General features: G+C 32.0%; 1 protein-coding gene across 2 annotated transcripts in view; it reads left to right on the top strand.

The window, feature by feature from the left end:
* Positions 1-16,236, top strand: part of LOC124359316 — a 32,511-nt gene that overhangs the window by 13,143 nt on the left and 3,132 nt on the right. For both annotated transcript variants that reach the window (XM_046811979.1, XM_046811972.1), the window contains exons 7-12: positions 890-1,211; positions 2,774-2,907; positions 5,949-6,100; positions 9,517-9,593; positions 12,685-12,776; positions 13,737-13,809. In XM_046811979.1, coding sequence (XP_046667935.1) covers positions 890-1,211; positions 2,774-2,907; positions 5,949-6,100; positions 9,517-9,593; positions 12,685-12,776; positions 13,737-13,809 — 850 coding nt within the window. The remainder of the gene's footprint in view (positions 1-889; positions 1,212-2,773; positions 2,908-5,948; positions 6,101-9,516; positions 9,594-12,684; positions 12,777-13,736; positions 13,810-16,236) is intronic.

Raw genomic sequence — 16,236 nt, forward strand, 5'->3', positions numbered from 1 at the left:
TTTTAATTTTTAAAATTATATAAATCTGAATGTTACATAGTTTCTTATACATAACCCATTTACCTTTAAAAAGAACTGAAAAGGAACTTTTTATGATCAAAAATCAATTTTAGGTGAATTTTTTTTTAAACCTTTTTGTCAAAAGTCCTTTGGCACTCTTTTCATAGTCACACAAAAAATGCTCTGCACTTTTTTCGACATGGATTTTTTCCACCTTTGGCACTAAAAGGACTAATATAGCTTGGTAATAGCCAGGCATACATTTAATAATTTGCACTGTATGCATTGGTTTAATACTAGTATAAGATTGATCTTGTGTATAAAAAGGAAAATTCAGTGTAATCATGTTTTCTATAGCTTAGAATTCTATTTCTATAGGTGCAATTACAATAATTGGTGTACTGTTGTCATTGGAGTAAGTTAAATTATTCTGTAATATAGTTAAATCAATGTCTCTAGACATTATCTGACTACTTGCTATTTTGACTTTGAGACTTGTTATTTTTATCCAGTTACTAGAAGATTTTTAGATTTAAAGTTTTAAAAAATTTAGAGTATGTCACTTTTGTGTAATACTTCCTTTGCATACTTCTTGGGTAACTAAGATGGTATTTGGCTTCAACTAGCTGCCTCCATCTCTCCTGTTTTATAGCATCCTTGTCTACTTCTGCCAGTTTCATTGGGTCCCTCTCTACTTGTTTCTTCCATGTTTCTTGGGTTTCCCATAGGGTCTCCTTCCTGTTGGATTTACTCTGTATATTTCCTTTAAAATCTTTCTTAATAAACTAAAATTCTTGTGAAATTTACGATTGTTAATTTCTTCTTAGTGCATTAAAAAAATGGACATTTCTTTAAAACATAAGTAGCATTACCTCTTTTTATGTTACAGAAATTTTTGCTCAAGTAGATTGGTAAATGAAAAGACACCAGTATGGAAAAACCAAAGAAAATTAAGTCTACGTTCCAAAACAATGATTTGTTCAGCAATTGAAAAAACAAAAGACAAGCCCAGTAATATTTTTACAAGGCACAAAAGTGTAGAAGAAAGAAGTTTATTTTCAAACACATTTTCACTGATGCCACAACTGCGAACACCTCCACAGTGCACTGAAAAAGTACTTCACAATCCATTTGAAAAAGGCCTCACTGAAAGACTTGGAAAATCGGTGTTTAGCCCAAATGTGTTTGAAAATGTTATGAGTCCTAGCGAGGTAAAATAATTAATTTTTTACTTTCAAAGCATTGTCAGATTTTACCAGAATTATTAAATTTGTCCTTAGCTAGCTGTATTCAAATGGGTATGACATCCCAACAGGGCAAAACATGAAAACAAATTTCAACACCTGTATATCCAAAATTTGTTGAATTTTCTAATATAAGGAATTACAAAAAAGTGTTAAATCATATTTTTAATCATGTATTTATTCACTTACAGCTTAAAATTGAGCAAATTATATGCTGCACATAAGTTTAATTGCAAACTTTAAATGAAAACAAGTAAAATTGATTCAAAATATGTAAATTTTGCAAACATATGTGCAAATAAAATATTCTTGAATGTCAAAAATAAAAGTTTGATTACTAATAATAAAATATACAAAAGCACATTATAGATTTAAAATAAATGTTCAATCAAAACATCCATCGACAAACTGAGAATGTATGGCTAGGCATCTCTGGCTCTGTACCAGACAATAAAAAAGTAGCTGGTAATTTTTCCATCCTTGCAACAAATTATGCGTAAAAGTCATAGAAAATTCAGGCACATTAACAGTCTATTACTTTATTAACACATTGGAGTCTGGCTCGCTATTTGCTGTTTTTATAACCCGGTCTGCATAAATTAATTGGTTTTCAGATTTTTTTTTTTAGAAAACTGTTAAATATTATGTATAAGATATTATATTTTCTTGAAAGTTCTATCTTTCCTCTTTAAAACGATATGTAAAACTGTATTCCTATAAAATCTAATTAATTTTTTTTTTTAATTCAAAACTTACATTTTTTGAAGAAAAATAAAAACTCCCGCATGTCTTGTGTTACTTGAAAACTAACTTTTGAATAAATAAAACAAGTAATTTCAATTTTTTTAAAGGCGTTTACTATATACATATTTACAAATAATTATTTTAATTGCCAAAAAAATTTCAAATGCTAAAAAAATTATTGTTGTCGTAGACAGACTGACGACGCGCCAGGCCACGTCAGTGGATAAACAAAAGCCCCAAGCGGGTATGACGTAATAGCGCCTAGCGGAATTTTTCTGAACTAACCATTAAAGCTGGCTTTCTAATGCAGCAGACGGCACTCGAATATCACTCGAGCAACTCCGTATATCAATCGGCAAAGCTGTGCTCGAGTCATGCTCGAGCGCCGGCCGGGGGTTTAAACAATGGCGCTCGAGTCTGGCTCGAGCGTAGACTCGAATGTGTTAACCTTTAGCAAGCGAAGGGTATAGACTTCATGCATAAAGTAACATTAATAGCCAACAATTTAATAGATTTTCTTTTTATTATCATACTCTCAAAAAGGGAGCTTAATGCTTCAGTTATTATAGTTCAAAACTATACAAACCAGCACATGAATATAAATATAGTTCAATAAAATTGATTTTCAACAAACTGTATTTTCTAAGGGTATTTATGGTTTATTATACATTAGTTTTTAAATACCTCCATAAAAAAGTTGTAGCAAGAGGCATTTAACTTAAAAATTATTCTTTTATCAGGGTAAAATAATGAACAAATATTGTTAATATCTTCTTGTTTATAAGGACTCAGAGTATCTTCGGTGGACGATAGAAGATATATCTTCCATAAACCCTGTACCTATTGAAGAAGACTTTACTCTTCCATCAGATGATGAAGATCCAGAAAGAGAAAGTCAGGTACAACAAGAAATAGAAAGGTAAGCAGAATTTAGATGTTATGTTTAAATGTAAACTGTTTGATGAATGTTTCAGTGTTGTTTCAAGAAAGTTAGACAATATTTTTCATTCAATGCTTAAAACTCAAATCCTCGAAGAAAACCTGAATGTGGAGCGTACTAATTAGCCAGCAAGCATAGTTAATTAATACATTAGTTTTTTAGAAAATGTTCTTTTAAGACCACAGATTTCCAGATTTTTCATGCCAAAAATACCAGATATAACCAAAATTGTATTTATTTATGAGTTAAATTGTAACTTCAACACTAATAGAAAGATTCAAATTATTTTTCAAACAATTTGTTTGTTACTAGAGAACAATTTGCAAAATAAATACTGTGGTTTGTACAGGAAATACGTTTTACTGAACAACAAAATTTATATTATTGCTTACAACAATTTTTTGTTTTTGTTTGTGACTAATTTAGAAAATATTAACCCATTGCGGATCGTGGAAACGGCGCGCGCGCGCGCGGGCCTTAGAGTACGAATTAATCCGTATTGCAACGCAGCACCCGCAGTGTTTGCACGCCTACCTGCCTGCTTAGCGCGCTCGCTAATTATACATGTTTTGTTTTTTTATGTTGTTATTTATGTTATATAAACATTATACGGATCATATTAGACAAGTATATTATACTAGAAGTATATTCAAGTATATTCACAAATATCCTCGGAAGCACTACTTTGAGCGTTTTTATTGATATTGAAATGATGTTGAAATAGAGTTTCCACATCCGGTGGTGTCCCAGGAACAATGTCTGAAATAGTCTGAACATCTGAATCATGGTCACTAGCCCGCTCGTCACTGTCAACATTAGTATCCGCGTAATTATGAAAACGTGGACAAATACGCGTGATAGAACCGTCTCCATCCTCAATAACACTATCGATATCACTTTCGTCACTTCCACTTTCTAATAATAGTCTATCTAATTCAGATGATCGTAAATTGTCACCCATTTTATTTACGTACACGCACACGAGGCAAAGGAAAATTGAACGCCACGACTGTACGCCTCAGACAAACAATTTGTCGCAAATAATAACGTTATTGACCGATAACGAGGGGAGTATTTGTGGACGAGTATCAGAGATAAGATAGGAAGCCAGTCCAGGAAAACTGACTATAAATATCTCCGAGGCTTATAACAGCGATAAGCGTTCAAAACAAATGAGTCATCCGTACCACATCATCCGCGTGAGGGTCACGTCATTGTGCTTTTGGTCCACGCCTCGCTCCGCGTCACCCTCACGTCGTTGATCCGCAATGGGTTAACAAATATTGGAGTCACATTGTATACTTATATTTAGTTAGTTTTTAGGAGATTGCATTTTATAGAACAATTATTATTAAAAATTGACAAAATACTAGAAAAAATAATAGTTGTCTAATTTTTAAATTTGTGAATCAAGAACAAAGATGTTAACTTAGGCGTTGACTGATTTATATCTTCGTTTAAATGGTTTAAAGAATTTTGAAACATCATAATCTTCAGTTGGCTTTTAGGTATCATTTTTCAAAACAACTGAGAACTGCCATTTGCAAGAAACAAGTATCGTCAACTGCCTAATTTATATTTTTTCTTATTTTTGACCTTACTTATTACAAAAGGGTTCACTGCAAATACAATAAACTATGACAGATGCAAACTCAAAATATGATTTATTTCAATCATTTTACGTATAGGCTACACTTACAAAATTAGGAAATAATGCTGGCCAACATGAATTTGTAATTTCTTTTTAATACCAAGTTAAAAGAAAGTATGTATTATTTCAAAACAAAGAATGAATTAGCTCTACAATATCTCTCGCTATTTAATTAAAGCAAATACATAACACTTAATTAAACCATATTGGACAAAATTTCATAATAATATATATCTTCTTATAATGGTGAAACAAAGAAAACTATCTGCAAGTAAGTACTACACTAATATTTACAATATGGAGTGGAGACAAAGAGATATAAAAGTAAGTGGAAAAATACTTTACCAGCCTGCAACATCATGGGGACTAAATTAATACTGTATTTAAATAATCAATTTCATTATTTTCAAGAAGCCAAGAATGTAATTTAGAGGAGAAAGTTTTAATATTATTACTATGTTTTATATGATGGGGTAACTGATTAAAATATTTAGTACCATTGTAATAATAGGCTTGCCTAAAAGTAACTTTATTCTTTAGGAATCCTTAAAACATTTTATCAGTTTCTAATCTTGTAAAAGAGATTGTTGGTACCTTGATTACCACTTCTGTTATAAAAAAACTTCAGTATTTGAAACACATATAGGTGTTGGATCGGTAATATTTTCAATTCTGTTGAAAGCGGAATCTCATTTCTGTTTTGTCATAATGATTTGTAGATAGTGATTTTGTGTAAATCTTAACTTCTTAATTTAAATGTCGAGAATGAATTAAGGCAATGTAAAGTGTATGTTGTCAGGCAGCCGGCTATTGGAGGTCAATTACAACAAGAGGCAAGCATTACCAGTTTTAAGTTGTGAAAGAAAACAGTGCCAACTGCACAATTTCTTCTTTCTTATCCGATACACAGATAGTTGGTCCTAAAAGAATTAAATAATTTATAAAGGGTGTTTTTTTACTTCGCCACCATTGGAGTCTTATACAGTATAAATCTGACACCAAATTTGGATGGTGAAACTTTCCTTATTTTTGGCAATATTTAAAATGTAGGTAATATTTCTTTTATGGCTGCTGTTTTTTAAAACATGATGGCAGTGAACTTCATTGATAAAATGCCCCCTCCCCTCCACCGTATATAAGATACAATGAGCAAAAGTCTTGTTGTATAAATGAATAAATTTCAATCAAAGAGAATTGTACTAAAATCATACTATTATAGCTAACCAGTATAATTTATTATTTACCATAGATTTTTTCGATAGATTTGCAATGTTTTAATACTTTAGTACAATTTAATTAAATTTAGAAATGTAATGTACAGATCTACAAATAACATACCATATTCTATTAACATAAGTTATTTTAACAGATATTTTTCAGAAACGCACAATGTATTAAGTCCACATGATGTGTCCACTCCATCAAAGTCTCAGAAAATGAAAGAAAAGAAAGTTCATGTGGGAGCCACAGCATCTACACCTCAGAAGATCATCAGAGACACTGTGAAAGAATTGACGAGTGGTAACATATTAACAAGACATATTGCTTAACCCTTAAAGCGCTAATCTAAATTACTGTCAAACGCTAAGACAAATTTCCCAATGCTAATTTTTGTTTCGTATACCTTGGTATTACCTTAATAAGAAAAAATATTAAATATGTAATATTACATATTTTTGAGAATTTTATACGCACGAAAATATTTGAAATTTTGAATAAACTGCATTGCAGGATAATGTAGGTACATAGCAACACTATTTGACAGATTACATTACATTTATACAGGTTATTTATAATGAGTAAATTGTAACTGAAGTTCCTGTATAATTAGTACATAAAATAAATAAGTTCAGTATAAGATTTTGAAATATAATAATGTGAAATTCAACACAAACTTATTTATATGGTAGCCTACAAGGGAAATGAAACAAATATTGTACTTATAAACCTTATTTATTTAGAATAAATAAACTGGACTTGTATGGTGAAACTGGTATAAAATACAAAACAAATAATTGAAAAAAAATATTACACATAATATACCAAAAATGCGCTCATTTGTCAAAACTTGGATCATCTGGATTAGCCATTATAACTAAAAATTATACTAAATGTTAGTAAAATCAATTTTATAAGAATTGTATAAGAATTACAACGGACTGATTCAAAATACTTTGTTTAACAATATAACCAACATACGACCAACACACGCGTAGTTAAACAGCTGAATGAAACGAACGCGTCTGTAGGCGTATGCCGCGTCACAGGCCATACAAAAAAATGGCGGCAATTGCTTTCAACCCGAGTAGATACCGTTACAAAGTCCACCAACGGTGACAAAGCGTTTTGTCTAGTCCCGACAGTCGAAAGGAACATCGATCTGCTCTCTTACGGAAGTTTTAACAACTAATTCTTCGCCATTTCATAAGTAAAGCTTTTGCGTTTGTAGACGTAATCCGCGTTTAAAGCATCGGCAGTTCCGCGTCTTTAGGCGTTAGCCGCGTTGGAAGGGTTAAGTTAATAAATTAAAACACTGCTATAAAATAACAGAGTAAGTAGGTAACTTTTATTAACCCTCGGGAAGTCGTGCGTGTGGTCGAAAGCACCGCGGGGAAATTATTTTTTTGTGTGTGGCTAGCCTGGCTGTCAGATTGGCTTGGCGCTCCTGCTACTCTACCCTCACTACCTTGCCCTCATCCCTAGCCACCAGCTTTTATGTTAGTTGTCCCTGATCCGTGGTGAGAGGTGCTTCAGTGACCTCGCGGTGCTTTTGACCACAGTGCGACGAACTGTGTAACTTTATCGCGGTGCTTTCCACCGCGCGACCACTGGCGTCTATGATTTTTACAATTTCAGTTAAGTTGAATTTTGTAAATAATGAACCAAAGAGAGGTAGATAGGCTAGCTAAAATGCTTGAAAGTGTTGAAAAAGAAGAAGGAAGGAACGCTCAGCTTGAAAGAAGGCAAGAACGAGTGAGGAAAAGACTATTTGACGAGATCGATTATTTTTCTGAAGCCGATGATGAGGAAGATGCTGTCGAAGCGAGTGAACATGAAAGTGGAAGTGAGGAGTCTGCTAGTGATTTGGACGAACAAGCTCTTGGAACTGACCATCCTGTGCCCAATGAAGTTCCAATGCCACAGTTTACTGGAAAAGATAACGAAACAAAATGGAACATGCATAAGACTTATTATCGTGGACGAACCCGAAGCCATAACATTGTTATTCATTTGCCGGGACCATTAAGTGACGCAAAGCAGGTTTCGAATCCTTTTGAAGCATGGCAGCTTTATTTTCCAGATAGTACGTTGGACAAAATAGTTGAATTCACAAATTTGTGGATAATTAATAGGAGAAAAAACTTCATAAGACCTCGTGATGCAGCTGATACCAATAGGGCAGAAGTAAAAGCAGTTAGAGGCCTTTTATACTTGGCCGGAGTATTAAAGGCATCTCACACAAACCTAAAGGATCTTTACACCAAAGATGGAACTGGTATGAAATTTTTCGCACAACCATGTCTGAGCGGAGGTTTAGCTTTTTGTTGACAGCGTTGCGTTTTGATGACTACAGGACACGAAAAGATAGGCAAAAATATGACAATTTCGCTGGATTCAGAGAGGTATTTGAAGAGTTCGTTGAGAAGTGCAGAAAATACTACTCTCTGAGCGAGTACGTGACAGTTGACGAAATGCTGGACGCATTTCGTGGAAAGTGCTCGTTTTGTCAATACATTGCAAGTAAGCCTGCTAAATACGGCTTGAAGATCCATGCTCTATGTGATGCAAGAACTTATTATACTGCAAATTTGTAAGTTAGCCCAAAGGCCCATTCGAAGTTAGCAACAAGGGTCAAGATGTAGTCGAAAGACTAGTACAAGCCGTATCAGGCACAGGAAGAAATGTCACCATGGATAATTGGTATACTTCCATACCTTTAGCAAACAGTCTTTTAGCCAATCATAACCTAACAATGGTCGGGACAGTAAGGAAAAACAAGCGGGAAATTCCTCCAATCTTCGTCCAAACTAAAGAAAGGCCAATAAATTCCAGTATGTTTGGCTTTGGAAATGTCTTCACTCTTCTTTCTTATGTGCCAAAGAAAAACAAAGTAGTTTTACTCCTTTCCAGTACCGTATGCATAATGACGACGCCATTGATGAAACTAGTGGAGAAGCTAACAAACCCGAAATGTTGACGTTCTACAACCTAACAAAGGGTGGTGTGGACGTCGTAGGCAAGTTGAAGGGGTCCTTCTCTGTGTCTCGGATTTCCCGCAGGTGGACTCTGACTTTGTTTTACAGTATGCTAAACATTGGAGGTATCAACAGCTTCGTAATTCTTCAAAACAAAGTTGATATCAGTCATTGGTCATTTTTGAAAACGCTGTCTCGAGACCTGTGCCATGTGTATAGCATATTATTTATTCATAAAATTTGTTTGTACTTTGTAAAAATAAGTTTTAAATAATAAATAAAATAAAACCAGAACAAAACAAACAAAAAACTTTAACATAAAACATTAAATGTAAGGTGTGTAACATGTGCGGTTTTTTTGATCGTGCACATGACTACTGGCGTCGTGATCCAAGGCGCAACTTCCCGAGGGTAAAAAAAAAAAATTAAATCCAATTAAAAACAAAAACATTTTAATTTGATAGTGCATAAGTTTATTGGCTTATTGTTATTAAATATTATCAAAAGATACTTTACGATTGATTATTTTCCTGACACTTGTAGCACAAATTGCCTTGGTTTTCAAGAGCTTAATGTTCTCAGACCATAGACTGTTTTTGTATTTTCAAATTTACAGTCTTGGCCCTAATTAAAATAGAGTCTAGTTTTTAGTAGTGAGTAATGTAGTTGTGTAGTAATAATATTGGTTGTTGTGAGTGTTTAATATAGTATTGTAATTAAAAATAATTGTTTTTGTTTTAGCCAGCATTCAGACTGATCTGATATTACCTGAAATCCTCCCAGACAAGTTAGAAGATAGTTTAAAATCTTATTTTAAGGTAATTCTTGTATTTATCATTTGTAGTTTCATTGAAAAATCATTGACCTTGAAAGTATTAGCTTCAAAACAAAACAACGGCAATTTTATGTTTCTTGATACTTTTTGCTATACAGTGAAGTCCCACTAATCTTAACACATATAATACAAAAATACAAACGTTCCGTTAATCCGAACACGTCCAGGAAGAAATTTTATATTTATTTATAACGATAATGCACACTTATGGTAAATAATTACCTAAAAAATGAAAATAGGTGCATCATACAGTAAAAAACTTATTAAATACACTACAGGTTTTATTAGGACGAATTGTGTACGGTACAGTACATTACATAAATAATGAAGTTCAAATTAAGCACCAAATTGAAAGTTATAGGGTAAGTATATGTTAAATTATGAATTGAAATCAAACAATAACTATTGACATACAGTATTGATGTTATTGTTTACGATATTAATTGTTAAAAGACATGAATTCAGTAATTGTCTTTTGTCACACTGAATTATTGGATGCCGCTTAGTTTCGCCATCATGTGCAACATGATATCGGCAGGTGTGGCAGTAGCCTGTTGCTCTAGGTATCGTAATGCAAGGTCAAGCGTTGCTACACTGTCTGCGTGTGGCACCACCTCTTCTTTATCACACAGGTTCTCGTTGTTACCTCCTCACACTCCATCGACTCTTGAGTGACTGCGTGAAGTGCTTATACTGTACATGTGCTATATAAAAGTGAACTATGGTGTACTTTTTGCTTAGTATTCGCTCCATGAAATACAGTACAAATTCAGAAAACGTGTTTTTATAAACAATATTGATGACTTTATAACAAAATAGACCTATTCTCCTGCTTAAAACCGTCATTTCAGCTAATCTGAACTGGGTTCGGTCCCAATTAGTACGGATTAGCCGGACTCCACTGTATCTGAAATTTATAAATTTAACATAACATTTCTAAATTAAACTGTTTTTATATATGAAAAAAAATCTTTCCATTTAGGTAAATTCCTTCTTTAGGTAACGTGACAAATACACACGCAATATTACACTATATTCTAAAATAATTTTATAAATTATGAATGGGTAAGTAAAAAAGCCAAGATAGACAACATACTAAGGATGTCTGATTTAATTGCATATATTACATTTTGTATTAAATTTATAACTTAAAAATTAAATCCTCATATTAAATGTTCCCCATGATTCTCAGTATATGATACTAACCAGGACTTTAGTGCTAAGGATTTTAGTACAAAATAAATTCCTTAATACCTGTGATTTAAAAATGTCTCTCCACAAAACAAAAAGAAATTTGTTTTAACCCATTGGTATTGATTTACAAGAATACTTATGGACATCTAAAATCTGATTTTTGAGATCCACTTGTAATCTTGTTTTATATTGCTAATAGACATGAAAAACCTCCACATCACTCCCATGTTCTCTTTTTATACATCTAGAAATACAGATAATAATAAAACCTTGATTTTCTTTATTTAGAGATAACATACGTAGATATAATATGAGGTTTGGTTTTTACCATTAGACTATTTTTCCAATGTTGATGACCTCTTAGATGTATTATATAACAAGTAATATGTTTTTTTTTATCCTCCTATGAATTTGATTCCAAAAATGTTTAAATTTACTTGTATGTTTTGCAACTAAAATGTCATTTTATTTTGTTATTGTGTAGCTGTAAAGTTTTAGAATTTAATTCCTTAGTAACAACTAAATACATTTATAAGTAACAAATAAGTTTTTTATTTATGGAATTTTAAAATAAACATTGTGATAATTGTATTATATTATCTATTACTGTTTTTATTTTATAGTAATTTAACTAAACATATACAAATTCACCTAATAACTGCTGAGCAAACGTATTATGGCCAGTCCATTACTCCTTCCCCAGTTGGGTTAAATAAGGATCTAACTGAACATAAGTGAGACCTGAAAATTCTCTATTATCACATTAGAACCTTCCTCATTTGAAAATAGACTTTAATTTATAAAATCTTCAAAATTAAAGAAAGACTTTCTCCTGTAAATTGCATTTAAATTTCATTTATTAGATAGATTTATAGATTAATCTAGATAGATTAAATTTATAAAATTAGATAAACTAATAATTGGATAAGTTTTCATTGTTATATAGTAACAAAATGGTCGGTACGATGAAATACACCCTAGTGTAAGAGTTTCATGTCTCTATCCTTCTAGTTTCCAGAACTACCCCAAAGAAGATCAATGTTTATTAATCAATATTAACTATTACTAAGTACCTGACCGGACCATCTTACAATCATGTTTTTTGTCTGGTGTGTAAACTCTTGATAAAAAGGTCTAGAGACTTGAAACTTGATATGTAGTACTTTCTTAGTTCCTCTTCATCCAAAAAATAACTATTGATTTTGAAGTCAGAAGGTCAAAGGGCAGTCTGTCCATCTGTGCGATAACTCTTTAGTTACAGTATGTTAGACCCTTTGATACTCCTTTGTATCAGTTTATTTAATAAGAAATTAATCTTCTATTTCTTAACCGTTATATTAAAGAATATCTCTCTAATTGTAATTGATTTTTTAAATCAATTTCATAGTATCAAATTTATTAAAATAAAATTAATTAATTCTGTTGTTGATGAAGCATCAAATACATACTCTTTTGTTTATTTCTTAGCTTAAGCACAGTAATATTTAGCGTAAGTTAATTTATCAATTACAATGCTACAAAATTACTTATATACTTAATATATTCTTTGAAACTTATATAATCAGTGATTCAGGTGTGGTCAATGCCAATATTTTGATTTTTTTTTAATAACAATTTATTGATATTAGAAATGAATATGAAATAGTGATAAAAATAAACACACACACACACTGTATTATACATTTATTACAATCAAGTTTCAAATTTTATTAGAATAAAATGTATTTTAATTTTAAAACAATCTGATAATTCTCAAGTCAAAAATCGGAATATATATCTTATAGGAATATAAAAATCATAAATCTTGTACTATTAAAAATTATTGTTAAATCTATTTTAAGACCTTTCTAATATTACATTGTGTGATATTTCTCTTTTAGATCTTTCAAGATGATGATTTTAATTTAAGTGCATCAAATTTACGTAGAAAATTATTTTTCCACTCTGAAGATGAACCTCCCTCTCCTGTGAGGTAAGTTAACTACATCTCCTTGACTGGAGAGATATTCCAAACACCTAGTACAATAAACCATGTTGTGCTAACATGTTTTATTGGATTAAAGTGGAGAACACTTAATGAGTATTTCAAAATTCTTTATATTTCTGTGTAGAAAAATAAAATGTAACTTTTGTTTAGCTTGTTTTTTTGCTGAACTGGAATAGATATGTTCACCTGTCTTGTAAAAAGTAAAGTATTTTGTTTGTTTTAATTTTGTTTACTGGACATAAGTCTTATAAGTAGACATTTTCTTAATAAACAAAAAACCGGATATTTTGAATTTTTTAATTGAAAGTTTTTAGTGATTCCTATAGACTGCAGAAAATAAAAAATAAACTGATTTTAGAAAATAAAAGTTTCAACTTCGGAGCACCACCAGTGTAAAGGCATATCCATTAGTGTAAAGGTGAACCCAATTGTTATTTATTTTTAATAAAATTTTATTCTGAGTTAAATAATTATATATATATATATATATATATATATATATATATATAAAACACTTTACGTTTTGCTTAGTAACTGAATTTGCAGTTTGCCAGTCAAGACTAAAATGCATGCCAGTTCTAGGATTAAGGAATAAAGCTAATCATAAGAATTAATTTATATACAGTGCACAAAAACAAGTTTTATACAACTTAAAATTAAATTATGAAATTAATCAAGGTAACATTGGGAGATGTTTTTATATGTAAACATATCAATTGCAAAAGTGTATGAGGTTCAATAAGGAATGCAAAACAAAGCATGGAAGTTCTAAAGGTTATTAATCTAGGAGTTTAATATAATCTATCAAAACACTTATTTAAATAAAAACTCGCTACTTATATTAGTACAAAATGTTCTGTTTGAATACATTACTTTAAATTATTGATAAAACGATTTTATTTCAGGTTGTATTTGAACTTGTTCATAGAAATACATAATTTTCAGGTTTGAGTTTTGTTCAAGTCCAGTGACGTCTGGCCAGTGGCAAAATGAGCATTCACCATTTGCATCTTCCAAGGTATAAATTGTGTATTGTAGGTACTAAGTAATCACTCATTTTAGGTACCATTAATCCATTTAAATATGTGGGTTGTCCAGAAAGTAACTGATGTTTTAAAATAAAAAACTATTACAAATGAAAAAATGTTATTATTTAAATTTGAAAGATACATTCTTAAGCCTATCAGCTTACTTCAGCACACCATAGTAAACTAGACCACCCGACCTACAGTATCAGGATCATACAGTACCAATACTACCTCAACAAAAACAGTTGCTTTTATATGGTCATTTATTGAATTACACAACTTTTGTAAATATCTTAGTAGTTCTTAATATTTGTAGGAAAATTCTTTAAAGATCTGTTTTAGTTGTGAACTTTTGATTTTCCCTAACTTTACGATTGATTTGTTTGACAAGGTTAGCGGTAACCAAGGATGATCAGCCACTTTGCTTTTTGTCATGAATTTCCAATGATTGGATTTTCTTTACAAGTAATATTGTTGCTTTAACATAGATTAACAGCAAACGTGATACAAGTGATTTAACTCTTTGGATGTTAGGTGAGAAACTGCATCTTTAGTCTCAATCTTAAACATATTTATTATAACTACCTGGTACTTAAAGGGTTATACCATGTTTTCAAGTTTATTATAAATATTATATATATATGTATAACATATACTTATGTGTGTGTATATATGGTTAGAGAAAATCTAACCAAATTTATCTGAAATAATATTATTTTACTAATTTATAACAATAATATAATTTTCAGGAAATACGAGGGCGATCCGGAAAGTAGTACCCGTTTGTGAAATAAAGACACAGAAGTAAATATTAACAATAAATATAAACATTTTTATTGAAAAGAGCATACCTTAAACTACTTCTCCACATAATCTCCAAGCAAATTTAAGCATTTGTCATAACGTGTGACGAGTTTTTGTATTCCAGCGTCATATTCCTCCGCCACCAGCCGATTGAAATACGTAGTCACGCCTTCTTTAAGTTCTTCATCGCTGTCAAATCTTTTTCCCGCCAAAAACTCTTTAAGTTTTGTAAAGAGATGAAAATCTGAAGGGGCCAAGTCCGGGCTATATGGTGGATGGTCGAAAATTTCCCAATGGAATTGCTGCAGAAGTTGTTGTCTTATCCCCGCTGCATGAGGCCTGGCATTGTCATGGAGGAGAATGACGCCATCAGACAATAGACTTCTCCGTCGATTTTGTATTGCCCGCCGTAATTTCTTTAATGTTTCGCAATACGCATTAGCGTTAATAGTGTCTCCACGGGCCATAAAATCAATAAGCAGTACACCACGTCGATCCCAGAAAATGGTTGCCATAAGTTTCCTGGTGGACAGAACAGTCTTGAATTTTTTTGGTTTCTTTGGTGAATGAGTATGATGCCACTCCATTGACTGTCCTTTACTCTCAGGTGAAGCATAACAAACCCACGTTTCATCACTAGTAACTATGCGATTCAAGAACGTGTCTGCTTCATCAGAATAACGTTCCAAAAATGTGAATGCAGCAGCCGTACGCTTGGTTTTGTGCTCATCTGTAAGCATGCGAGGGACCCACCTTGCACAAATTTTTGAATAATGCAGATGGTCTTTGACAATTTCATGAACAATTGTTCGAGAAACATTAGGGAAATGTTCACAGATGTCATCAATTGTGACGCGCCGATCGTTCCTCACGAATTCGTCTACTGACCTCAGCAGTTGATCTGTAATGACAGATGGTCTCCCTGAACGCTCATCGTCGTGTGTGTTCCCCCTCCCCAAGTTGAAATTACGACACCAGCGCCGAACAGATGACTCTTCCATCACATTGTCTCCATACACTTCCTTTAATTGGCGATGAATATCACAAGGTCGAACGTTTCTTGCGTTGAGAAATTTTATTACAGCCCTCACTTCACAACTGGCGGCGTTTTCAATTTTTTTAAACATTATGAACTGCCACAGAAACAACACAGGCAATGCTAGCGTCACGGAACTTGTAACAGAGAAGGCAGACAAGCCACTGAAGCGATCTGACCTTGACCGGCGGCTACTCGCGTCGTCAGCGCCTCACGCGGCGGAAACGGGTACTACTTTCCGGATGGCCCTCGTGTATATATATATATATATATATATCCTCTCACTTATGAAAATTATATTATTATTATAAGTTAGTAAAATAGTATTATTTCAGATAAATTTGGTTAGATTTTCTCTAACATATAAATGTCTCCTCCACATGTTAATATAATTTTAATGTGTTACTATGTCCAAATTACTTTAAAAAATAAAAAAACAATAATCTCTTCTTATAGAAATTATTCCTACATCTATATTACATGTTAGTTAGTGAAATGTAGATATATTTCCATATACAACTAGCACAACTACTTATTGATGAAATATAAGTAATAATGAAATATATCACACATTATA

Source organism: Homalodisca vitripennis, chromosome 1, assembly GCF_021130785.1.
Source record: "Homalodisca vitripennis isolate AUS2020 chromosome 1, UT_GWSS_2.1, whole genome shotgun sequence".
NCBI classification, from domain to species: domain Eukaryota; kingdom Metazoa; phylum Arthropoda; class Insecta; order Hemiptera; family Cicadellidae; genus Homalodisca; species Homalodisca vitripennis.